The 25892-nt window shown below is 45.9% G+C and overlaps 1 protein-coding gene across 4 annotated transcripts in view; it reads right to left on the reverse strand.

Moving 5' to 3' along the window:
* MEGF11 (multiple EGF like domains 11) overlaps window positions 1–25892 on the reverse strand; it is a 286399-nt gene that overhangs the window by 111069 nt on the left and 149438 nt on the right. For all 4 annotated transcript variants that reach the window (XM_063142441.1, XM_063142440.1, XM_063142439.1 and 1 more), the window contains 3 exons: window positions 19121–19257; window positions 5716–5928; window positions 154–328 (listed from right to left, as the gene is read on the reverse strand). In XM_063142441.1, the coding sequence (XP_062998511.1) occupies window positions 154–328; window positions 5716–5928; window positions 19121–19257 (525 nt within the window). The remainder of the gene's footprint in view (window positions 1–153; window positions 329–5715; window positions 5929–19120; window positions 19258–25892) is intronic.

Genomic DNA, 25892 nt, shown 5'->3' on the forward strand with positions numbered 1-25892 from the left:
CTTCAATACAATCCTGGAGGTTCAGTTCCTGAACTGTGAAAGGTCAAAACTTAAACGTTTTGCTAATGAATGCTTGAACCTGTCAGATCTCTGCCACCCCCACCCACCCCCCAAATCCATCCACAAAGAAAAGGTGCAAAGGCCAGAGCGTACCATATAGCCCGGCCCACAGGTGCATTTCCCCGTAATGCTGTCGCAATCGGCTCCATTCTGGCAGCGGCAGGTGAGCTGGCAGCTTTCGCCATAGTATCCCAGAGGACAAGTTTCGTTGCAGTAGAGGCCTGCCCAGCCGGCTTCGCAGTTGCATTCTCCAGACAGAGGATGGCAGCTGGTAAAAAGAGAGCCGGGTATTAATGAGAAGCGCCGGTAGGGAGGGAAGAAATAAGATTACAGCTTAGTTTATTGAACAACCGCATTTCGGAGGACGAATAGTCACGTAAAATGTTCACAGAACATCCCCTCTTACGTTGGCCATCCAACTTCAAACCCCTTATAGCTAGTGGCTGAGCTTTTTTGAGGTCACAGGATATGCACAAACATTTCAACTGAGCAAGGGGAATCTGCCAGAAACGGAGTGGGGACCTTTTCAATGAGGAAGTGAATAGCCACTTTGACTGGACAAAACCTCACACAGGACCTCAGGGTAAGAAGGGCTCTCTTGGCTGGGAAAGGAGGGAAAGAAGCCGTTGGGCCAGGTAGGCAGAAGGCTGGGGAGACAAAAGGATCATAGAATCATAGAATAGCAGAGTTGGAAGGGGCCTACAAGGCCATCCAGTCCAACCTCCTGCTCCATGCAGGAATCCACACTAAAGCATCCCTGACAGACAGTTGTCCAGCTGCCTCTTGAAGGCCTCTAGTGTGGGAGAGCTCACAACCTCCCTAGGTAACTGGTTCCATTGTTGTACTGCTCTAACAGTCAGGAAGTTTTTCCTGATGTCCAGCTGGAATCTGGCTTCCTTTAACTTGAGCCCGTTATTCCGTGTCCTGCACTCTGGGAGGATCGAGAAGAGATCCTGGCCCTCCTCTGTGTGACAACCTTTTAAGTATTTGAAGAGTGCTATCATGTCTCCCCTCAATCTTCTCTTCTCCAGGCTAAACATGCCCAGTTCTTTCAGTCTCTCCTCGTAGGGCTTTGTTTCCAGACCTCTGATCATCCTGGTTGCCCTCCTCTGAACACGCTCCAGCTTGTCTGCGTCCTTCTTGAATTGTGGAGCCCAGAACTGGACGCAATACTCTAGATGAGGCCTAACCAGGGCCGAATAGAGAGGAACCAGTACCTCACGCAATTTGGAAGCTATACTTCTATTAATGCAGAGAACCCAAAGGTAGCATAGACAAAATGAAGCCGGCCAAAGATGCAGGGGCCGGATGGAAAGATGGGTAAGGAAGGCAGAGATACAGACGCCGTCCTGGTGATAGGCCTTTGGGTAAATTGAGTGGGGACAACCAGGTACCCCTCTGCCAGGAGACACTGGGTTTAGAACCAAGAGCTCTTGTCTCTATGCTTGGTTGACCCATATGGTGACGACACCAGGACTGCAGCTCAAAGTATCTCCCCTGGACACTGAAATGTTCCCATGCTCTAGATTGGCTCCATCCAGCTCTGTTGCCATTGGTCTGTCCTTGGCAACGAGAACTATAACAGGTTCCCTATTTGAGCTAGGACTTGGCGTGGGCAGCTGAGCTGCGGCATCATTTGGCTTGGTCTTTGACGTTGATCCCCGGCTTTGCTCCTTGGCCTTGATCCTTCGTTTGACACTCCTGCCCCCCTCCTCGGCAGAACTCCAGGCCCCAGTTACCAACTCTGCCCTATAGCTTGATCCAGACACACTTTGTGTATACCTTTGTATATACCTTTCACACATACACACAGAGAGGCTTCTCCAAGACATGGCCTCGTGGTTTTGTTGGAGTAGAATCCTTTGACATTGTAAAGCAAAAGTACAGCGCAGAACCCTCATGAAAGCGTTAATTGGACTGGCACTGCTACCCGACCCCCTTTTTTCCTTGCTTTATGATTAGCAGAAGAGATTAGCCCATTAGGTAGTGACTAAAAATTGCCAACTTTTGTAGCTGTCATGTGCATCTTCAGAGTGTTCTAGTAACTAATTAAAACAATTCATCAGCTTAATAAAAAAAAACCCACACCAAACCAAACACCGGGTTTCCGCTTGACAAAGTGCTCCTCAAAATTATACGCTGCTTGGTTCACACCTCTTAACATTTAGATGAAAAGTAATAAAAAAAGTTGGACCTCCCCGCCCCCGCCCCCCACATCTATTAATCTTCATGTAATGGGAGCAGAAATCTAAACAGCAAAGGAATCGTTTTGTTTCCCTCATTTGCATTTTTCCTCCTCATGCACACAACTGTACATTTTCAACCAGCTTTGCATCGGATGGCTAAATTAAATCTTTCAAAAGTAATATATGTTCCCAGCTATCTCAATTGGTCTGTTACAGTTCAATTGAAAAACACTACACCCGGTAAGCATTTCTACTGCAAGGTGGAGACTTTTATCAAAATACAAAAAAGGTTTTGTTTTGGTTTTTTTTTTTTTAAAAAAAAATCCCTCATGAAATATGGGTACTTTATGAATGGTAAAAGATTTATCTTCCAAAATAAAGCCTAGAAGAGGTGAAACTACAAGGAAAGTGGAATTAAAACAAACTTGATGCATTCAGTAAAAGGCTGAGGCAACTCTTATAGTACCTCTCACATTTAAAGTCCACTCTGCCTTTCTGCCTCTGGTAATATTCTCTCTTATCTCCCATCTCCTTAATCTATTCCTCATTCTCCTCTGTGCAAAGTCACCTCGCAAGACCAATACTGTTTGCGATTTTGTGGCATTTTGCACCATCCACTTCTGTCTATTCCAACACCAGCAAAACGGCCATCATTAAAATGACACCGAGGGCATAGCTAGATGGGGCAATATCCCGGGGATTGCCCCGGGATCGTCCCTGTGCGTCCACATGACGTGCGGGGCATCCCAGGAGCAGGGAGGGATGATCCCTCCCTTGGCCCAGGATATCGCCCTATCCCGCTTTTTCCGCAGTCTCGGGATGATCCTTCTCCTTTAAAAAACAAAATGGCGGGTGCGACGTCCTTTTCCTTAATGGACGATGCGCACCGCGTGTAGACTGAGGGGGGAATCTCACAATCATAAAACCATGAGCTCACACCCCTTCACCCCCATCGTCTAGCCATGGCCTGAGTCGAGCCTGCTCCTATCTGTAGATGCTCATTTTGGGTTCTGCTGTTTGGTTACTGTATAAGGTGACAGAACCGAACCCACAAATTGGTTTTACGTCCCTTCACGATGAGGGCTTGGCATGAGTGCTGCTACAGCTACAGGGGTTGAACAGGAACCCAAATTCTAATAATCAAAAGGGCGTCTTTGGAGAAGGTCAGTTGTCTCTCAGTTTAGATGCCCCTTGTCTTGGAACTTTGACGGGCTTCTGGAGAGTTCCTTGGAAAGTCAAAAGCTGAAACACCAATGGGATGAATGCAAAGAACATCTATGGATCTACGCCTGCCACTATCTCTTTTGTTCTACAGTAACTGAGATAAGACGGAACGGAATGACAGATTGTATCAACTGAGAGACTAGACTCATTTATTAAGAGGAGCAGATACCATCAGGAGACAAGAATGCTTCCAGGCAAGAGAGCAGAGTACAAACAGACAGAAAGGTAAAAGAAAACCAGTGGTGAATAGAATCCTGCCGGGATCAGAGGCACAAGATGCAAGAATCCTACTGGGAGAGTAAATGTTAAGAGGGACATTTATCCCATCAAATTGCCTAGACAATGTCAGCCTCCAACCTTTTAAGATGTATCCAGATGGCAACTTTCTTCAGCAACTGTAGCATTAAACGGGGGTAAAAGCCATCTAAACAGTACCTACACTCTACCCTGTACTATCGTGGGTGTTTGTGGGTGTTCTGCTTTGAAAATGGGCCCAGGATGGACCAGGGACGGATGGGCCCAGGATGGATCAGGATGGACCAGATCACAAGCTGAATATGAGCCAACAGTGCGATACGGCTGCAAGAAAGGCAAATGCTATTTTGGGCTGCATTAATAGAAGTATAGCTTCCAAATCACGGGAGGTACTGGTTCCTTTCTATTCAGCCCTGGTTAGGCCTCATCTAGAGTATTGCGTCCAGTTCTGGGCTCCACAATTCAAGAAGGACGCAGACAAGCTGGAGCATGTTCAGAGGAGAGCAACCAGGATGATCAGGAGTCTGGAAACAAAATCCTATGAAAAGAGACTGAAAGAACTGGGCATGTTTAGCCTGGAGAAGAGAAGATTGAGGGGAGACATGATAGCCATTGGTTCCGGTGAAAGGGAGACCATGGTTCTGCTGAGGCTTCTGGGCTGAAGTCCAAAGCTGGCAACAAAGGTGGCAAAATGGGCTTCTGTTGCCATGGAGCTGGGGCTGGTTCTGAAGGTAAAACCCTCTCCAACCCCAATGCTTCCTTTGAATCTGCAGCTTCATCTCCAAAAGTCAGGGAATCTGACCCTGCAGTCATGACAGTAGAGTCGTTCCCATAGAATCATAGAATAGCAGAGTTGGAAGGGACCTCCAAGGCCATCGGGTCCAACCCCCTGCTCCATGCAGGAATCCACCCTAAAGCATCCCTGACAGATGGTTGTCCAGCTGCCTCTTGAAGGCCTCTAGTGTGGGAGAGCCCACAACCTCCCTAGGTAACTGATTCCATTGTTGTACTGCTCTAACAGTCAGGAAGTTTTTCCTGATGTCCAGCTGGAATCTGTTTTCCTTTAACTTGAGCCCGTTATTCCGTGTCCTGCACTCTGGGAGAATCGAGAAGAGATCCTGGCCCTCCTCTGTGTGACAACCTTTTAAGTATTTGAAGAGTGATTCTAGGTTAAGAATTAAGTCAATACGTAATATGGTTGTAATTAAGTCATATTAAGTAGTATGTTAACAATTAAGGCATGTTAAGTAAGTAAGTTATGAATTAAGTAAGTACTATAGACCATATTAGCTCTATATTGCAGCTGATAATGCCTTTGTGATAGGTAAATCTTGCTATTTACTGTTTTACTCTGTACAGCACCATGTACATTGATGGTGCTATATAAATAAATAATAATAATAATAATAATAATAATAATAATAATAATAATAATAGGTATGAGCTTTGAAAGAGAGTCCTCCTGGCCTCTAAGGCTTACCACAAGCAGACCACCTCTGGTGCAGGCTACAGCGCAGTTGGTCAATGACACCTGCTGCCCAATCCTAGCCCATTAGTATGTAGCCCATGATAGTATTAGCCCATTTAGACTGGCTGAGTTCTTGTCTGGCTTACTGTACTGGCCAAGCTGCTCAGTGCACTTGAGGTTCTCTTAGCTCTCTTAGCCTAATTCCAAAAAGACTGCAGGTTTAAAGCATTTCCATCCACCATCTTCAGGATCTACATCAGCCGGATGAACGCAGCGTAGATTTTCCCACTCGCAGCTCAGCCCTACAATGTGCTCTCACAGTGGACGCATCCAACACGAGAGCTCCATCTGCACAGCCGTTGGCACCAGGTTCAGGAAAACCTCCTGGATCAGTGGATGTGGGAGACCGGGGGGTTTGGATTTGCCCACAGAAAGCCACGCTCTGCCCCCCTTTTCTGCTTAAGAAAACCTCCCCAATGTATCTATCGCTCTCACAGCTGACGGGAAACACAACGCACATACCTGACCGTGTTTGGGCCATGGCAAGGGCACCTTCTGTTGCATTTCAGCCCATAATATCCCTCGGGGCACATCCGCTCTTGGCAATGAATCCCTTTAAAGCCTGGGTCACACAGGCACGCCCCGTTGACATGGTAGCATTTGGCCCTGTTCTCGCAGTCGCACTTCTGCATGCACTGGAAACCAAACGTCCCGATAGGGCATTCCTCTTGACACCTGCAAAGAAGAAGGGGGAGGCCCAAAATAAGCCACAGGCTCTCCAAGCTGGCAAGAGACCCTCATGTTCAACAGCTCCAGAAGGGCTGCAGGTCCGCAGTGGAGCAAATACTTTGCTTGCAAAAGGTCCCAGGTTCAGCCCCCGACATCTACAGGTAGGACTGATAAAGACTTCCGTCAGAAACTCTGCAGAGCTGCCGCCGGTAAACGACCCTGTTCAGAAGACACCTCCCTCGCTTTACTGCCTCTCTCACACACACACCCTTCCCATGTTACACTCCCCTTTAGCACCAAACCGCGTGGCCGGAAGCAGCAGCCAGCGTGGCTCTTCATAAAGCTCTCCAGGCCGAGATCCCTGGCTCTGAGCTGCTCCCTCCTCAGAGCCAGGCATGGGAGGGGTGTCCCAGGAGATCACCTGTACACCCCTCCCATCACCGGCTCTGAGGAAGGAGAATCAGGCATTTTGGCCAGGGGGACTCTCCGGTGAGCCCGGCTAGCTGCTCTCTCGCTGAGGCAAATGCCACGACAGCAGAGCAGTTGGCAGGCAACCACTGGAGGCAGTAGTGGGCCCTCTTGGCAGGGGGGATTGGGGGGAGAGATTGGGGGTCATTTACTGCTCCTTGAACTTTGCCACCTGAGTCAGGGGTTTCACCCTGTTTCATAGGAGGCCCGGTCCTGCCCTCATTGGCCCAGTACATATCTCCCTTTCAAACTCCATTGAATTTGTGCGCTCTCCCTCTCTCTCTCTCTTTGTCATTGGGGCTGTTCAGAAGACACCTTAAAACTTGCTGGTTACAGCCTTTGGTTAACCAGTAGGGTTTAAGGTGTCCTGTGCGCTGTGTTTTGCTAAACCCTGCTCACTTGCTAAGCCCAGCCAGACCATCTACAGCAGGGTTAGCAGCTCTCACCGTGGCTTAAAGAGTTGTGTGTGGCAGTACGGCTTGTGGTTAGTGCTAACCCCAGAGAACCCACAGTTTCGCTAACCACAGAGCCCGAAGTGTCATCTGAACAGGCCCAGTATGAGGCAGCTTCCTAGACAACACAAAGCTGTGCTGGATCAGGCCAAAGGTCTGTCTAGTCCAGGGTTCTGTTTACAAAAGCCAGCGAGATGCACCTGGAAGCTTACAAACAGGGCATGAAGGTACACCTGCTCTTGCACCTATCTGCCCGTACAAGAAGGACTTTTGTCTGTGCTCTCCTCCACACTCTCCTCCATTGGCTGCTGAATAGCTACTGAGCCTCATACAAGACCGGGATACCCAGCAGGCTGCTTTCCCTTATACATACCCAGGCAACCTTTGAGGAGGTCTTTCTGGTCATTCCAAAACGAGCAGAATGTCGCCATGAAGTACACAGCCCACCGGGACCTTCTCTGTAGCGGCCCCCACCATTTGGAAAACCCTTCCTTGTGTAGTTCGGGAGGCAGAAAACGTGGCCTCTTTTAAACACCTCCTGAAGACATACTTGTTCACCCAGGCTTTCCCAGGGCCATAAATAAACTAATTATGCCACTCCATTTTACTGCTCCTTTATTGTAGTCGGAAGTATTTTTATGATGTGTTTTAATGGGTTTTTTTAATAATGTATTTAATGTGCATCGCTGAGAGATTCTATTATATTCAGTGATATATAAATAATATTAATAACAGCAATAACAACAACAATAATAAATCTGACTTGAGGCAAGTCATGCTTGGAGAATTTGATCTTTGCAGACTACAATACAAAATGGCCTGATCTTTGCTTCTCGGACTACTAGGCAGACCAGAACTTAGCTATCCGCCGAATTTCACACTTCTCCAAACGTTGCGGAGCAGTTCTTGGCATGTTAGATGATCAAAAAACACATTTAGACACGTATTTTGTGAGGATTGGGTTTTTTTAGATTTGCAAAATGATGCAGAAAGGACGTAGCTGGCAACCCGCAACACCAAATAGGAGCACGCCACGCTGCAACATTTTGTGGTAGGTCCCATTTGTTTTGCCACCAATACTAATGAACTTGAAAAATGACTTTATTTAGCCGGACTGCACCGATGTACGACCCAGAAATTGTGTGTAATCACAATGCCTCTTCCTTTGAAGGCCTCGTTGCAGACCCACATGGATCCGTGGCTAAACCTCCTCTGATTTTCGAAACGTGCAGTATCCTGCACGAAGCTCATATCTTTGTCTGCATGATCTGCCATGAAAGGCCACGTCTGCCATATTACTAATAAAGTCTTATCATGGCGGTAGCAGGGACGGGGAATTGCCCAATCAGCATCATTTAATCCTGCCATTGATTAAAATGTTTACTGTAACCGCCACGCAGCAAGGAGATTGTTAAATGCCTTTTTGTGGGTCATTTCGCAAATGGCAGTGCAGAGAGTTAAAAAATATGATGATCAGGGAGAAGGATTTAGGAATGCAATCCTTGGCTGGGGGGGGGGGAAACCTCAGCAATGAAATTGGTTGACATGAAAGGGAAAGTGTCAGTATAGCTCTTGGGTCAATTTAATATGATCTTTACCAGAAACAAACGAACTGTTGTAAATTTCAGCACGGCCCATTGCTATATACGCTTCCATCAGAGTTCACTAGGGTAGTCATGCCAAAGCATTTTCAGCAGGTAGAACAGCTATTAGGACTTATCCATCTTTCCCTGCCCTCTAACCTGAAATCCTAGCCGTTAACCCATTTAACTATATTGCCTTTCTTGGGTCCAAGAGAACTAAGAGCTAATCTACACATTTAGATAAAGAACAGCGTTACTACTCTCCTGGCCACATTCCACTCCAGAACGCAGATGGAAAGCTAGCTTTTCAAGATCAAGAATTCTAACTTTCCTGAGGCACTAGTTTTCTGCATACAGGAAGGTTTTATTTTTAATTTTTAATGTAGGGGAGCATTCAAAGAGGTAACCTGCACCCATGCAGACTATGGCCACAGCTAGACCTAAGATTTGTCCTGGGATCATCCAGGGTTCGCCCCTACCTGAGCACTGGATCTCCTGTGTGTCACCTAGAGATGAACAGGTTTGATCCCTGGACGATCCAGGGAAAAACCTTAGGTCTAGCTATGGCCTATATTGGCACAGTCCCAGAAGGCTATGAAGTGTTCCCCCCCCCCCAAGGCATAGATTCGCTGTAAGAAACCACTTCTTTCTCGATATGCTATGAAGTTTTCTTGAGTCAAATTATGCCAACGCCTGTAGGCCATTTTCACAACAGCCACTGGCCCATTGAAATGTCACCACTGTGCCAATCAATTTGCGTTCTCTGTCCATGAGTGACAATCTAAAGTGTCATGGCTGAGGCAGAACACTTCCCCTACTTCTGTAGTCTGGAAAGTATATATAACTTTATGAATACAGAAATTATACAAAATGTTACGTTTAATACCTGAAAGAGCACCTCCTCCCATATCAACCTGTCTGTGCATTAAGGTAATCAGAAGAGACCCTCCTCTGTTCTCCTTCTATAAGAGAAGTACATTTAACATTTACAGAAGAGAGGGCCTTCTCTCTGGTGGCACCCCGGCATTGGAATGTTCTCCTAAGAGAGTTATGGCTGGTGCCAATGTTGTACTCTTTTTAGTGCTAGGTGAAAACTTGTTTTATTTGCACAGGCATTTTAAAACAAACTTTCATTTCTAATATATTTTTAGATTTAAGTCTGTGTCCTTGGCTGAAATAGTTTTATGCCTGTTGATGTTATTTGTTGATGTTCAGATTTTAGATGTCCTTTTTAATTTTATGTATTGTTTTTATGTCTTTTATTGTACACTATCCTAACATCCTTTTCGGGGGACGAAGGAGCAGGTTATAAATGTTTCAAATAAATAAATTAAATTGAGGGAAATAACGGAAACCCTGAAAAGGTGTCTGGGGGCAGTTTTGGGATGGATGAGGGCAAACAAGTTAAAGTGGAATCCAGACAAAACAGGAATACTGTGGGTGGGGGAATTTGCTGATCTGGACGGAGGTGTGCAACTGACTCTGGATAGGGTTGCATTCCTTCTAAAGCAGTTTGGGAATTCTCCCTGACTTGGCAGTTACCATGCAGGCACAGATGACAAACCATCCAAAGCTTTTTACCAGCTTTGGATAGTTTGCTAGTTGAGGCCTTATCTGGAGAAAGCTGACCTAGGGCCTTGCTAGACCTACCTTTGAATCCGGTTGGGAGGAGGGGCCAGCCCGCGCTAGAAGTGGCGTGGGCTGTCGCCCCAGTCTAAACGTCAGACGTGACGGGCTGCAGGAGTAAGGTAGGCTTTTTTTAAAAGGGTTCCCTGCTCCCCCCTGACCCCAATTTCTCCATCCTGGCCACGATCCCCCCACCCGCGATCTCGATCGCTGATCCCCCCATCCCCCCTGCTCCGTTTTCCCCCCATTACCTCCTGGCTCCATTTCCCCCCCATCTCCCCACCCTGCCCTGATGGCTGCAGTACTCCTGCAGAGTGCTGCGCACCGTCTGCCACTTTTCTCGGCTACTTGCGAGTAAATGTGTTAGCCAGGAAAAGCGGCAGAACGGGCTACACGCCTGCGGTCTCGGGCTCAGCCTGAGACCGTGGGAAATACCGGGCCACAACCTGTGCCGGTTATCCTGGGCCAAGGGAGGGTTACCCCTGCCTGAGCCCGGGATCTCCTGTGCGTCATCTGGACGCACAGGGGCCGGGCTGGGGCTCGCACCAGGCTACCCCGTGGTCTAGCAAGGCCCCTAGTTTCAGTAAGATGTGCCCTGATTATATTCAGGCTTGATTACTGTAATGTAATCGGAAGCTGCAGCTCGTGCAAAATGCAGCGGCCAGATTGATTTTGGGAACCAGAAGGTTCGACCATATAACACCTGCTCGGGTCCGCTTGCACTGGCTGCCTGTATGTTTCCGAGCCCAATTCAAGGTGCTGGTTTTGACCTATAAAGACTTACACAGCTTGGGACCACAATACCTGACGGAACGCCTCTCCCGACGTGAATATACCCGGTCAACATCTAAGGTCCTCCTCCGGGTGCCTACTCCGAAAGAGGCTTGGAGTGTGGCAACAAGGGACAGGGCCTTTTCGGTGGTGGCCCCCAGACTGTGGAATGATCTCCCTGATGAGGCTCGCCTGGCACCGCTGCTATCTTTCCGACGCCAGGTTAAGACTTTCCTCTTTGCCCAGGCGTACGGCGGTACATCCTAATTACCCACATGTTTAGTTTTTAATCGGTTTTTAATGCTTTATGTGTGTATGTTCTGTGTTTTAGAGTTTTAAATTTTGTATACTTGTTTTTACCTGAAAACGTGCTGAAATGTTAGGGGGAATTTGCTTTCCAATTATTATTATTATTATGTATTTATATAGCACCATCAATGTACATGGTGCTGTACAGAGTAAAACAATAAATAGCAAGACCCTGCCACATAGGCTTACATTCTAATAAAATCATAATAAAACAATAAGGAGGGGAAGAGAATGCACCAAACAGGCAGTATAAAAGTCAGAGCAAAATCAAGTTTTAAAAGCTTTAGGAAAAAGAAAAGTTTTTAGCTGAGCTTTAAAAGCTGCGGTTGAACTTGTAGTTCTCAAATGTTCTGGAAGAGCGTTCCAGGCGTAAGGGGCAGCAGAAGAAAATGGACGAAGCCGAGCAAGGGAAGTAGAGACCCTTGGGCAGGCGAGAAACATGGCATCAGAGGAGCGAAGAGCACGAGCGGGGCAATAGTGTGAGATGAGAGAGGAGAGATAGGAAGGAGCTAGACAGTGAAAAGCTTTGTAGGTCAACAGAAGTTTATATTGGTGAAGCCAAGTGCAGTCTTCCCGTTTAAGCGGAAAAGTACAATACCCAACAAGATGAATAGGTAGTCAATACCCCCACTACATCATCCTATATTTATAGGAGATGAAGCCTGCTATAGCAGAGCAAAAGAGCATCTGGAAATAAACGGTCAATGACCTAATCCATTTACATAATTAGCCAACCTTTCCTTCTTCCCCCCCCCCCCACCTCTCTGCTAACCCTTTAACCAACTTATTTTATTTGGAGATCAAGCAACCCCTCCAATTGCATTTTATGCAACGAAAAGCCAATAGCGGCTCCTTGGGAACACAAGGATCATCACCGTAGGAATTAAGTTGCTAAAGAAACATCCTCACTTTGCAGCGTATCAATCTAATGGGCCTCTAACACCATTAACAGCCAGATACATTGCTCAATTAAATTACACACCGAGCAACTGTAGCCCCCGTCATGTTTCTCGTTCAATTTTACACTGCTTCCTTCTTATCTGGAGCGTCGCATTCTAACCACCACCATTGGACTTTAATAAGTGCACAATTATTTGGGTTTGGGTTAATACACACGTCTGCTATAGAATTAATGGCCACAATTTCACAAAATATTAAGCATTACAATGCCCCGTTTAACACATTATATACACGTAACTGTATTTGTTCCCTCTACAGACACCATAAGAGCGGCTGCACCAATCCATTCTCTCGACAGGGATATATTTTCGTCCGACGGAAAGAACTGATACAACACCCAAAACATCGTGGCCATTAGGAATATTGGGTGATCATGTTTTCATAAATAGCATGAAATACTATTTATGAAATACTTAGTGGTAACAAAACAGCAGGGAAAAGAAACTCGCTCATTATAATTGTTAGCAAATGGATGGAATTGTACTCACTGTCTAAAGATTCTAATCTCATGGTTCAGCACAAGACGGAAAAACACAGAGCTAAAATGCCATTTCATGATGGCTGCAACATTGGGAACTTATTTCCCTCCACCTGTATTCATATGGAAGCTGTTACTTCCATCAAAAGGGTTTTCACAATACAAAAGTTCTGCATTGGACGCTCAGAGCACGTAATTTCAGTGCAGCACAGAAGTTATCTGGAGCTATCAACTTGGTGTTTGTTGAGTTATTCCAAATGCACAGCCATGTTCTACTAACCAGAAAGTGAACAAAGAGAGAGAGAGAGACAGAGAGAGAAATTCAACTCCCACAGGCTTTTGTGACTAAGCTATTTCTATCAAACAATTATCTAAAAATACGTTTTATTGTCTCTTTTATGCGATTGTACGCTGCAGGCTGATACAGGTTGCCCTTTAATGGCATTAAAAAGGGGCCCACCCATTAATAGGAACACTTTATTTATTTATTTATTTATTTATTGGTCATAAGAAAGGTTACTTTGTTTGGGGTGGGGGATAGGGAAAGGAATCTCGTTTTAGTCCATAAAACCCAGTCAGCAAGAGGGGCGAAGATTAAATTGGCTAGTCATTCCTGTTGTTCAAATTAAATGAAAGCACATAACAGTTCTAGCAAAGAAAAGGGCGCATTATGCCCTGTAGTAAACCACCAGCCCATCATAAGCTGAACCAGCGCTGAAATCAAAGCTTCAGGTGGGCTTGGTTTTTAGCATTCAGTTTAAAGAAATCCAGGGCCATATTCATGTAAACTGTTACTTTGGTTTAACAAACTTTTAAGCCTAGCCATAAGCTTGCGAAGGCCTGCTCCTTGGTCTTGGATTAAAATCGAAGCTGCTGAAGAATTCCCGGCTTCTCTGCTACTCTTCCCACCATCAGTGGAATCTGGTGACTCCAATGTCCGTGAGGCAGTGAATCCGTTCTGGGGTTTAGTCAGAACCCTAAAGGACTGGATGGGTTCATGGCCCCACTGACATCAGAGCCACCAACCTCCACTGCCCACCATCCCCCCAGTACCGAAACCATCCTCTTCAGAAGGCTTCTCCTGGGACCCTTGGAGTGTGCTCGGAGGTTCTGATTGACAGGAGGAAATATTTGAGCAAGCCAAGTTCATGTGTATAAAGAGGAAGCTAAGCAGGCAGGCAGGCAGGCGGCTAGCTTAACTAAAGAGGAACCCTTCAATACCCAGCCAGAATGAAGAAAGCAGTGTGGAGACTCGGGTTGTATGAGAATTTTATTTCAGTTCATTCATGGCCAGAATTTCACACCTCCCAAACCTAAACGCAAGCGCAGCCGTTCGAAAAATGCTGTCGAAAAATATGAAAAACGTGCAAGGGGGGCAAAGGCATCCTTTTAAAAACATGCATGCAAACACACTTTAATCATTGAGCACTTTTGAATGTACACTTAAGTACATACCTAAGTATTCCACGATTTTCATGCAGAAGAGGGCGGTGGTGGAATTGATATGGACACAAGTCAGACCAAGCTTGGAGGTGGGACGCCGAGATCCTTGACGTACTCAGGTTTAACAGGTTTCCACGTCCCTTGTGGAGATGGGCTTTGGCAGCCCGGCACAGGGCCACAGAGAGAGATGGTGAACGGGTCTGCGGGGGGGGGGGGGTCTTCACTAGAGCTCCAGGGGCCAAATCATGGGCATTCCTGGAGCCTTCTAAACGGCCTATCACAAGAGGTAGGGGATGCCTCCCCTCAACGCTTTGAGGAGCACTGCTTGGACAGCCCCGAGCCATCAGTGCCCTGAAGCATCTTCCTCGAGGCTGCCGTTTCTGGGCCAGCAAAGCCCTTTTAATGTCACAGAAGCCAAAGCAAAGAAGAGGCAGGTGCTTTTCTGCTTCAGGTAAGCGTTCCATTGATAAAGAAAAAGGAAAAAAAAAAGGCAGATACATGCCTTCAAATAAGTGTCTGCCCCATAAGGTGTGAGAGCAATATTAATCTCACAGAATAGGCTAATTCATGGTTCAGTAAGTGCACTAAAAGGATAGCACTCTTCAAATACTTAAAAGGTTGTCACACAGAGGAGGGCCAGGATCTCTTCTCGATCCTCCCAGAGTGCAGGACACGGAATAACGGGCTCAAGATAAAGGAAGCCAGATTCCAGCTGGACATCAGGAAAAACTTCCTGACTGTTAGAGCAGTACGACAATGGAATCAGTTACCTAGGGAGGTTGTGGGCTCTCCCACATTAGAGGCATTTAAGAGGCAGCTGGACAACCCTCTGTCAGGGATACTTTAGGGTGGATTCCTGCATTGAGCAGGGGGTTGGACTCGATAGCCTTATAGGCCCCTTCCAACTCTGCTATTCTATGATTCTATGATTTTATGAAAGCCAACAAGAAAAAGATGGCAGAAGCTCTCATATCTCACAGTGAGCACTTTTGGAAGGCACGGATCTATGTGCTAATTCCACAGTATCTGAAGCTGCCCTAAGGGAGGAATGAAGGAGTAGGAATATGAAATCTTGGAACTACTACTTCATGTGAGCATTACCCAAGCAAGGCCTTCTCTACCAAGAGCAAGGAGAGGAAGGCTGAGTTCAGACAACACGCTAATCAACTGGAGGGAACCGTTCATTAGCATGTTGTCTGAACTCAGCCAAAGAGTATAATTCTATTCAGGTGTTTGGACTTATAGTTGAGCCCGGAGTGGGACCACACTGAGCCCGGAGTGGGACCACACTGAGTATCTCTGCCCTCAGCATCCTGCATGTATCGTAGTCCCTCTCCCTGGCATCTGCATATTGACTTCCAATGTTTACAGGTGGCCTCTGCATGTACAAGCAGAGGTAGAGTGACCATTTGGAAAGGAGGACAGGGCTCCTGTATCTTTAACCGTTGCATAGAAAAGGGAATTTCAGCACATGTCATTTGTATGCAAGCTGCACCTGGTGAAATTCCCTCTTCATCACAACTGTTAAAGCTTGCAGGAGCCCTGCCCTGTTTTGTATATGGTCTAGAGGGCAGGGCTCCTGCACCTTTAACTGTTGTGATGAAGAGGGAATTTCACCAGGTGCAGCATTCATACAAATGACCCCTGCTGAAAGTCCCGTTTCTAGACAACTGTTAAAGATCCAGGAGCCCTGTCCTCCTCTCCATACGGTCACCCTAAGCAGAGGCCTCTACATGACCCAGAAACTTTGTAAACCTCCCAGAAAGCTTTGGCTATGGGGTGGTATATAAATGTAATAAAATAAATAAATAAAATAAAACCTTGATAGTGCAGTGCATAGTATAACCCACCGAGAAAGCAAACCAAAGGAGAATTCTGGGATAACTTCCCATGAACTCATCAAACACAGTCCTTGTGAGTTGTGAACAGTAAGTTTGAGCTCAACCCGGGGTGGGGGTGGGGTCTGCTGACGCCATTTTAGCAGATGGTAACAGAATTGGTGGAAGATCAGGATCTGATCCTGCCTAAGTTTTCCTTTGAAACAAGTACCTCCCATTTGCCTTAATCACTTTAGCTGTCATTTTGGAGACATTCCCCAGCCTTATAATTCTTTAAAGATGGGTCAACCACAGTATCAAACATTAAGCTACACATTCATGAAAGGTTGACAGTGGTCTACAGAAATATACCATATGGGCCCATCAAGCGCCTTCATTACTATATTTCCTCCCCCCATCTAGAAAAGCTGGGTGAGCTGAGAGAAATATTGAAATGCGGTGCTTATTCAGGGGATTAATTGGTATAAATGTGTTCCATTTGCATATCTTGTAAACACGGAGTGCTCCCCATTAAATTTATTGCCGCAAATATCTAAATTAAATTAAATGTAATCCATTATGCTTTATAAGGTACATTTTAAAAACCAACCAAACTAATAATAAAAATGGGGGAGCATTTCCAGTACAAGTATTATACTTTCTAGCGCTCTGGAAAAAACGTTTTTAATTTCAATAATGTTGATGTAGCACTTAAGTATACAAAAAGGGTTTCAGTTTGGTTTGGTTTCTGTTTGAAGTGTTGCAGACCCATCTTGGAGACTTAAGGATTTTTGTCTTCCAAACCGTGCAACGAAAAACAAAAGCGTACAGCATGGAAGTTGTATGTTACAGTGGCCTCTAACAAGAATAAAAAGGGAAACCTAGGGTGACCCTATGGAAAGGAGGACAGGGCGCCTGTATCTTTAACAGTTGTATTGAAAAGGAAATTTCAGCAGGTGTCATTTGTATATATGGAGAACCTGGGGAAAATTCCTCTTCATCACAACAGTTAAAGCTGCAGGAGCCCTGCCCTCTTTTGAATCTGGTCACTCTAGTATAGCTCCTGCAGCTTTAACTGTTGTGATGAAGAGGGAATTTCACCAGGTTCTCCATATATACAAATGACACCTGCTGAAATTCCCTTCTCTATGCAACTGTTAAAGATACAGGAGCCCTGTCCTCCTTTTCATACGGTCACCCTAGGGAAACCCCAAACAAAAACAAGGAAAACTATGCCAATGTATGCAGGCAGTTTATAGTATATTAAACAAAATTGTGTGCGCATGTTTATATGTATGTATGGGCAGCATCTAACAGGGCCGTTCGGCTGATGCGATTGATGTAGTACCGGCATAAGCTACCTCTAGCACTATGCCATTAATTAGGGTGACCCTATGAAAAGGAGGACAGGGCTCTTGTATCTTTAACAGTTGTATTGGAAAGGAAATTTCAGCAGGTGTCATTTGTATATATGGAGAACCTGGTGAAATTTCCTCTTCATCACACCAGTTAAAGCTGCAGGAGCCCTGCCCTCTTTTAAATCTGGTCACTCTAGTTTAGCTCTTGCACCTTTAACTGTTGTGATGAAGAGGAAATTTCACCAGGTTCTCCATATATACAAATGACACCTGCTGCAATTCCCTTGTCTATGCAATTGTTAAAGATACAGGAGCCCTGTCCTCCTTGTCAGATGGTCACCCTGTCTAAGACAGCCTGCCCCTGGAGAATGTTTCCCAAGGTACTCTGCAATCACTGGGGGGACGGGCCGGGACGGGACGGACACACCAGGCAGAAAAGTCTTTGTAAGACAAAAACACAACGTTTAAAAAGGATCACAGTTGAGATTAAGAGCTAATCCCAAGAGGTGGAAGAGCCCTTGCACAGAGACTGTACCACCCAGTTTAGGGGAAGGACAATAGCTCAGTGGCAGAACACTTGCTTTACATGCAGAAGGTCCCAGGTTCAATCTCAGGCATCTCCAGGTAGGGCTGGGAAAAACTCCCAAAACTTTAGAGAGGTTTCCTTAAAGAGTAGCTGCCAGCCAGTGTATGCAGTCCCCAGCCAGATGGCCCAATGGCCTGGTATAACCAGTTGCCTTTGTGCCTGGGTTTCATGGGTGGTTTGTGTGAACCTGCTCTCGTGTGAACGCTGTCTTGCATCACACATTTAATCTGTCAGTGAAAAGGCTGAGTTGGGAATGGCTTCTTACGGGGAGCTCTCTGAAGCAAGTGCAGACCCACGTAAAATATGACTTGGTACAGTGCCTCCCCTCCAAGGAATCCCCCACCACCTCCGTATGCACATTGGACAGCTGCACATTCTGGAAAATCATGCAATATATTCTTGGGATTGTATCAATTGGTCATGCAAGAACAGGAAAATTGCACGTCTGAATACACTTTAAAGCCCTCTGCACTGAGCAAACTAGTGCATCAGGGAAAAGGCTAACCCTTTTTTGTAAGTGGCATGCTAGTTTACCAAATCCAGGGAGATTCACACATGCAATCAGGCAATTCCCCCACTGGCAATCCTACTGTAAGTGTTAAGAGTCCTAGAAGGCCTTTAATAGGAGGGGTGTTTTTTCCCCCTGAATGTGTGTATTGGTTATTGCATGAACATAATAAGGCGTTGGTAGATTCTTCTTGTAGGGACCTGTACTCACTCAGGTTTCATACCTGAGTATGTGTGGTGTGGGGGAGGTCATTGGTTTGAAAATGCCCTGACTGACATTTAACTAGGGTGACCATATGAAAAGGAGGACAGGGTTCCTTTGTCTTTAACCATTGTAATGAAAGGGGAATTTCAGCAGGCGTCATTTGCATGCATGCAGCACCTGGTGAAATTCCCTCTTTATCCCAACAGTTAAAGCTGCAGGAGCCCTGACCTCTTTTGCATCTGGTCACTCTAGTATAGCTCCTGCAGCTTTAAGCATTGTGATGAAGAGGGGGATTTCACCAGGTGCTGCATGCACACAAATGACACCTGCTGAATTTCCCTTTTCTATACAACTTTTAAAGATACAGGAGCCCAGTCCTATATGGTCACCCTATTTATGCAGCACCTGGTGAAATTCCCTCTTCATCACCTTCTAGGGCAGGGCTCCTGCAGCTTTAAGCATTGGGATGAAGAGGCAATTTCACCAGGTGCTGCAGGCACACAAATGACACCTGCTGAAATTCCCATTTGTATGCAACTTTTAAAAGTACAGGAGCCCTGTCCTCCTTTCCATAGGGTCATCCTAATTTAACACAGAGGAGAACAAAGGGTTCCGTTGGGTGCTACCATACCTACCTGTCTCCCATATAGCCCGCTGTACATAGGCATACCCCCGTCACATGATCACACTGTCCTCCATTATGACATGGGCAATCTTGGCTGCAGTTAACCCCATACGTTCCTGATGGGCAGGGCTGGGCACACACAAAGCCCTGCATGGGAGGAGGGAGAGAGAGAGAGAGAGAGAGAGAGAGAGAGAGAGAGAGAGAGAGAGAGAGAGAGAGAATATGGTCATTTCATGTTAACCAGGAGCAAAGACAAGTAGGTGGCAATTTGAGATCATTAAAGGATGTGCTTTATTTATCTTTCACTCTCAGGTGGCTGAGTGCTTATTGGCTTGAAAGCGAAAAAGGGCCACCCAAAAATGAGGTGGTGTTTTTCACATATTCATCAGATGCCCTCGGTACACAGAAGCGCAGTCCTGTGGACGGCACCCTTGTACTTAGAAGCCCCCAGACTCAGAAGCTTCTGAATTCCTATGCCCTGTCAGGCTGAAGCCAGCCAGACAAGAGGAGTGGTGGAGGTGATCTTTGCCTCCCCGTCCTTGAATCTTTCATTTCCTTCAGCCTGTCTAGCAAGGGCACTTCAGTGGGGAAGGGAAGGAGGCCGGAGGAGCTCAGGATAAATCATACCCTGGCTTCTCTAGGCCCCTCCCCTCCCCGCCCGCCAGAGCGCCCCCCTTTCCGCCTCTCCGAGGTCTCTTTTCCAACCTTAGAAGGCAGTTGCCATGCCAGCTGCAAGGGGCCTGATCTCCAAAACCCCTTCCATGGTTGAAGCACTGTCTCCGACCTCGTAGTGGAGAATCCGAGCCATCCTATGGTCCCTGGGAAGTTCGCCCAGGGAGCATACAACTGCTCTCTTACCTGTTAGTGGCACTTGAGCTGAGAGAGAGAGAGAGACAGAGAGGGAGAGATGGATTAGGGAAGGATCTAAGTGAATCAGAAATTGGTCAGACTGTGTTAGTCTTACCAGTCAAGTCTCTGCCTGAGAAGAGATGAGACATGGAATGTTCATATACCAATTGAAGAACGAGGACAAAAATGGATGGCCAAGGAAGGGAGGGAATCACCCCACTGAAGCCCCTGTCAGCTTAGAGAAAGTATACCTGGAGGAGGATTGGGGGGGATTGCCTTCCCACCTCCAGAATTGCATGTCCTGGCTCTCACTATTAGGGTGACCATATGAAAAGGAGGACAGGGCTCCTGAATCTTTAATAGTTGCATAGAAAAGGGAATTTCAGCAGGTATCTTTTGTATACATGCAGCACCTGGTGAAATTCCCTCTTCATCACAGCAATTAAAGCTGCAGGAGCTATACTAGAGTGACCAGATTTAAAAGAGGGCAGGGCACCTGCAGCTTTAACTGTTGTAATGAAGCGGGAATTTCACCAGGTGCTGCAAGAATTCAAATGACACCTGCTGAAATTCCCTTTTCAATACAACCGTTAAAGATACAGGAGCCCTGTCCTCTTTTTCATATGGTCACCCTATCTCTATCAAATACTCAGGTTTGGGACTAGCAACATTCTAGTGCTAAATAGCACAGCTGGTGCTATTGAAGGGGGGGAGGGGAAGAAGGATGTCCCCTCCCCCCATTTCCTCCCCCAGGCTATATGGGCTAAGTCCTTGTCTAGCAATGGCCTCAGTAATACCAGCATCCAAAAATGGAGTACAACAGCTCTCGCCAAGTGTCCAAAAGGACACCGAAACCCTTCCGAACCTGTGTGATTGGTGGTTCTCTAGCTATGAAAGGGAGGCCTTGGCCTCCGTTCAAGAGCATCCAGATTCTGCCATAACAGCTTGTTTCTAGGCTTGAGCAAGAAGTGATGTTTTGTATCTCTCTCCTTCTCTCTCTCTCCAGGAAGGCAAGATATCCATTTATCATGATAATAAATGCATTTTCCCATTGAGTTTCACAGAGGGCAGGATTTCTATCAGCAAATGATGAGAAAGCAATACTCCAAGATGCATCCCTCAGGAGAGGTATGAATCTTTAGGAACAAATGTGTATTAAGGGAACCCAAAACGCCCCTCTCCAGAGGATCAAATGTCAGAGCAAAGTTGCAAGCCGCTTTATGCATCTCATCAACACAGTTCATTCCATCAGCAACTTTCCAAAGACTTCAGCTCTCCCAGGGTTGTGCATTTCACGAAGCCCTTTTCCCAATGCTATTAATTGCTGTCGGGAAACCCAGCCTCCTTCAGCTAACTTCATTTAAGAGTCCCAAAAATGGAGAAGAATTTTAAAAAAAGTTTTCCTGAACAGACGTCCGGAAGGCAATCAGATGTGACCTTGGATATACCACTGTGCCTATGTGTGGATTAGTTCAACCTTCAAACTTTTCAACCACCCTCCCTTTTCAGGCGTTTCAACGGACAGTGAAGGTGTGGGAGCAGCACAGGGGTTGGGGTGTGTGTGTGGTGGAGATTCCCATTCACAATAGTGATTATGAATACAGAACTAAGAGATAGGCATTACTCTGGGATCATCTCTAAATACAAAATGTGTGCAGGTATAATGTTAAGAACATAAGAAGTACCCTGATGGATCTGATCAAGGATCCAACTAGTCCAGTAGTCTGTTCCCAGAGTAGCCAACCAGCTGTTGACCAAGGACCAACAAACCAGGTCATGGTGCACCAACACCTTCCCACCCAGCAACTGGTGCAAACAGGCTTACTGCCTTGGATACTGGAGTTGGCACACAACCATCAGGGCTAGTAGCCATTGATACTACATTGATACTACATTGATGGGATACTACATTGATACTACATTGATACTACAGGGCTAGTAGCCATTGATACTACATTGATACTACATTGATGGGATACTACATTGATACTACATTGATACTACATTGATACTACAGGGCTAGTAGCCATTGATACTACATTGATACTACATTGATGGGTTACTACATTGATACTACAGGGCTAGTAGCCATTGATACTACATTGATACTAGCCATTGATACTAGTTCAGTCAGCCTACATTTGGGATGAAATCCTGGCTCCCAGCAGTCTAACAATGATGTGATGGATGCCAAGTGTCTCTGGGGCCTCAGCTTTTTTGATATAGCCCTGAGTAACTTGGCCTGGGAGGGGCCCATAACTATCTCAACAAGGGTTGGGGGCATGGGATGTTGATTTATTTTATGTATTTATTTTATTACATTTGTATACCGCCCCATAGTCTAAGCTCTCTGGGTGGTTTACATAAGAACAGATGTAGACGAGACCAGGGTTCAATAACTAAGAATGCCCCAGACCCACCTGCCCCACATCCTGACTCTAACTTCACTGGGGTGTGCCTTTCTTTAGATCATACTCTCTTCCAGGGTCCCTTATGCAATTGCAACAGGTAATTGTGGCTACTAGTGTAATTATTGCTGTAAAGTTGAATTGCTTGCCAGATTCTTTCTACAGAGAAGGCACACTGTCTAAAGACACACTGTCTGCAAATAGGAGCTATGCCAAGGAGACTGAAGTGAAGAGGAAATATGAGAGAGAGAGAGAGAGAGAGAGAGAGAGAGAGAGAGAGAGAGAGAGAGAGAGATCATCACCCTTTTCAACTTACCACTTCAACTGGGAACCTGATTCCTCAGGGAGCAAATCTCCTGGCAGATCTGCATTTCATCACATGCACCCCAGGGGAGCAAAGGAAGTGTCACAGAAGAACAGCAGTTTTCTGGTCCCAGGTGAAATCAAGTTGGAATTGATGTATATTAATAAACCCAAAGTTATGAACGACTCCGAGGAATGCTAGCCCACAGACGCAGTATATTATATATGCGTGTCATCCTTCCCCTCAAAGCACACTAAATGCGCACGCAAAACGTCTGCAGCCAAAGATTAATATTCCGCAGAGCACAGGAGCCCCCAGCACAGTATCCAGTTATTTCCACTTGCACGTTCCCAGCTTGCTGCAGTCGCACTTGAAGAAACCACTCCAAACGCCAAGAATTTAAAAAGCCCAGCAAAGGAGGAGAAAAAGTTTCACGCGCTCTGTAGCCGTGCGGAATCTTCCTTCTCTTTTATGAAAGCCCAGGAGAGGCCCGTTAAAATCCCAACATTTGCAAGTGGAGAGCTTTTACGTGCAACTTCTGCTTCCTCCCTGGAGCCTTCAGCCTGTCTCTTTCTGGTATTTTCTCTCCCCCAAACTTAGCTTGGTTCAGAAGTGGGCATTGTTAACTGCAAGTTTGTCCCTGGGGAACACCACAGCCAACAATATGATTTTCAAAAGTCTCCCAGGCCCCTGGAACGCCATCTCTTTGCTCCTTCCAAATAGCATCAATGCAGGCAGACTCAGCTGGGCAGAAGAGAATTTCTAAAGCTTTCACACTTTTTGTCTGTAGTGCATTTTTAATCCACTCTTCGCCTGTCCTTGCGCTGACACAAATCTGCAGGTTGTATTACACCAACAGTTTGGGGGCGACGTGCAACTTATATGGGTGATGGCACTGCAGAATAGGTTCAGTGTACACCAGCTTGGTATCAGACAAGCCACTGGATCTGGACTGCAGGCTAGTGTGATTTTTGTGTGATTAGTTGCACTGGAATCACTAACTTGGTAGAACTGAGCTGGATTTTTGTATTTTGCAATTCATGACTCCTGCCTCTGAGGGTCATCAGATGGGGTGGGTGGGAGCGCATTTCCCTACCGTCACTTTCCCCCCTACTTTTGTCCCACAATGCTTCCCCTTTCTTCACACGGTGAAGAAAGAGGAAGTAAACAGTGACCACGTGGCCCATTCAATGGGTGTTTTTATCCTGCTGCTTCTCCTGCACACAGCATGTACTGCTAAAGCCAAAAAAGATGTGCAGAAGGGGTAGGAGGGGCGTGGGAGGCAGACGTCATAATCAAAAGGACCCGTGAAAATCTAAGTGGCCAGTAACGAGCATGCGATAAAACGCTGGTCTGATGACACTCTATAATCTTGCACTTCTGTAGTGCCTACGGCTGTTCTATACTTCTTTTTCTTTTTTTTGGGGGGGGGCACACCCTGTACTTCATTAATTGCTGCTGTGGCATTTTTAATATCACTCTGCTGTTTAACATAATTTTGGCTCTCCTCTTCTGAAGGCCCCCGGCAGAGAAGGTAGCAATTGGAGAGACGGCTTTTTTTTACTGATACATACTAGATGAAAAAGGAACCAAACAGAATAACTATGGCAGAAGCCTATAGAAATCTGTGGGACTCATAAAAACCAGACAACCAACAATCTCCTTGAAATATTTTGTTGGACTCGTCACAATTAATGAGATAATTCCACTTTGCATGTTAAGTGCTGGGATTTGATGTAATTGACCAAGCGTGGGGAGGGAATGGGGAGGGAGCGGAATAAGTATGGACGTCGTGTATTATAAAATAAATAAATAAATAAAAATAAAAATAAAAAAAGAGAGACAGCTTTTTTGCTGTGCTTCTGGCCCAGCTCCTACATGGCTGCTGCTGATTATTATTATTATTATTATTATTATTATTATTATTATTATTATTATTATTATTATTTCTTACCCGCCTCTCCCTTTGGATCGAGGTGGGGAACAACTTTAGTACAACAATACAATATAAATCAAATACATAAAATTAATTAAAAGAGCATATAAAACCAATACAAAATAACAATCAAAACATCTTTAAAAATTCTTAGGTTTCAAATTCAGCTGGGTAGCAACAGTATATGTAAAGGAGAAAGGCTATCACCCACATCCTTTACCCTCCAATCATGGTGCTGGAACAATCGACCCAGGAATCCATGGATAAACGCGTACCCCACCTCAGTCCATTCCTGTCACGACACATAGCCCCAAATCCAGTGGAGGCTGGTGGCTCCGATGTCAGTGGGGAAGTGAATCCACTCCGGGTTTCAATGAGAACCAGTCAGGACTCTAAAGGAGCTACCCAAGGGGCTTCTGGCTGGTTCTGGCTGAAACCTGGAGTGGATTTACCACTCCACTGACATCACAGCCACCAGCCTCCACTGCCCCAATCTCCTATACTGATTTCAGCATGTACCCCATGGGAATTTCCCCTCTACCCCCACAACTGACAGCTTCCAATCATCTTTGTGGCCTTCCAAGGTATTAACAAAAAAAGAATCCAAATAATCTCTCTCTCTCTCTCTCTCTCTCTCTCTCTCTCTCTTTCTTTCTCTCTCTCTCTCTCTCTTTCTCTCTCTCTCTCTCTCTCTCCCTCTCTCTCTTTCTTTCTCTCTCTCTCTCTTTCTCTCTTTCTTTCTCTCTCTCTCTCTTTCTCTCTCTCTTTCTTTCTCTCTCTCTCTCTCTCTTTCTCTTTCTCTCTCTTTCTTTCTCTCTCTCTCTCTCTTTCTCTTTCTCTCTCTCCCCCTCCAGGACTTGCCAACAGACTAATTGTCAAAACGGTGGAGTGGTGCCAGAGAACAGAGTGCATCTGAATGAAGCCTTGGCAGATCCAGAGGGAGTTAATTACCACATTATCGATACAGATTTAGGATTTTTTTTGTGTTAAAGGAAGAGTAGAAAAAACCGGGTGAGCCCTTTCTTCCTTGACACACAGAATTAAAGGCAAAGCATAACACACTGCCTGTAAGCCAACCTCAGCAACCCTCTTAACACCAGCAAAATTCCGCCAGAAATCAGTAAGATTATGTCTGGGGGGGGGGGGGGAATTGCATCGACCTCTATCAAACACTCCTCAGAGTCACCCAGTTACAATGTTTTCTAATCCCCCCTCTATGACTTGGGACACTGTTTATTTTTTGTCGGTTGTATCTGGGTCTTGCTCTTCTTCCAGCGAGTTCAGG

This window comes from Elgaria multicarinata, chromosome 16, assembly GCF_023053635.1.
Source record: "Elgaria multicarinata webbii isolate HBS135686 ecotype San Diego chromosome 16, rElgMul1.1.pri, whole genome shotgun sequence".
Classification (NCBI taxonomy): Eukaryota; Metazoa; Chordata; class Lepidosauria; order Squamata; family Anguidae; genus Elgaria; species Elgaria multicarinata.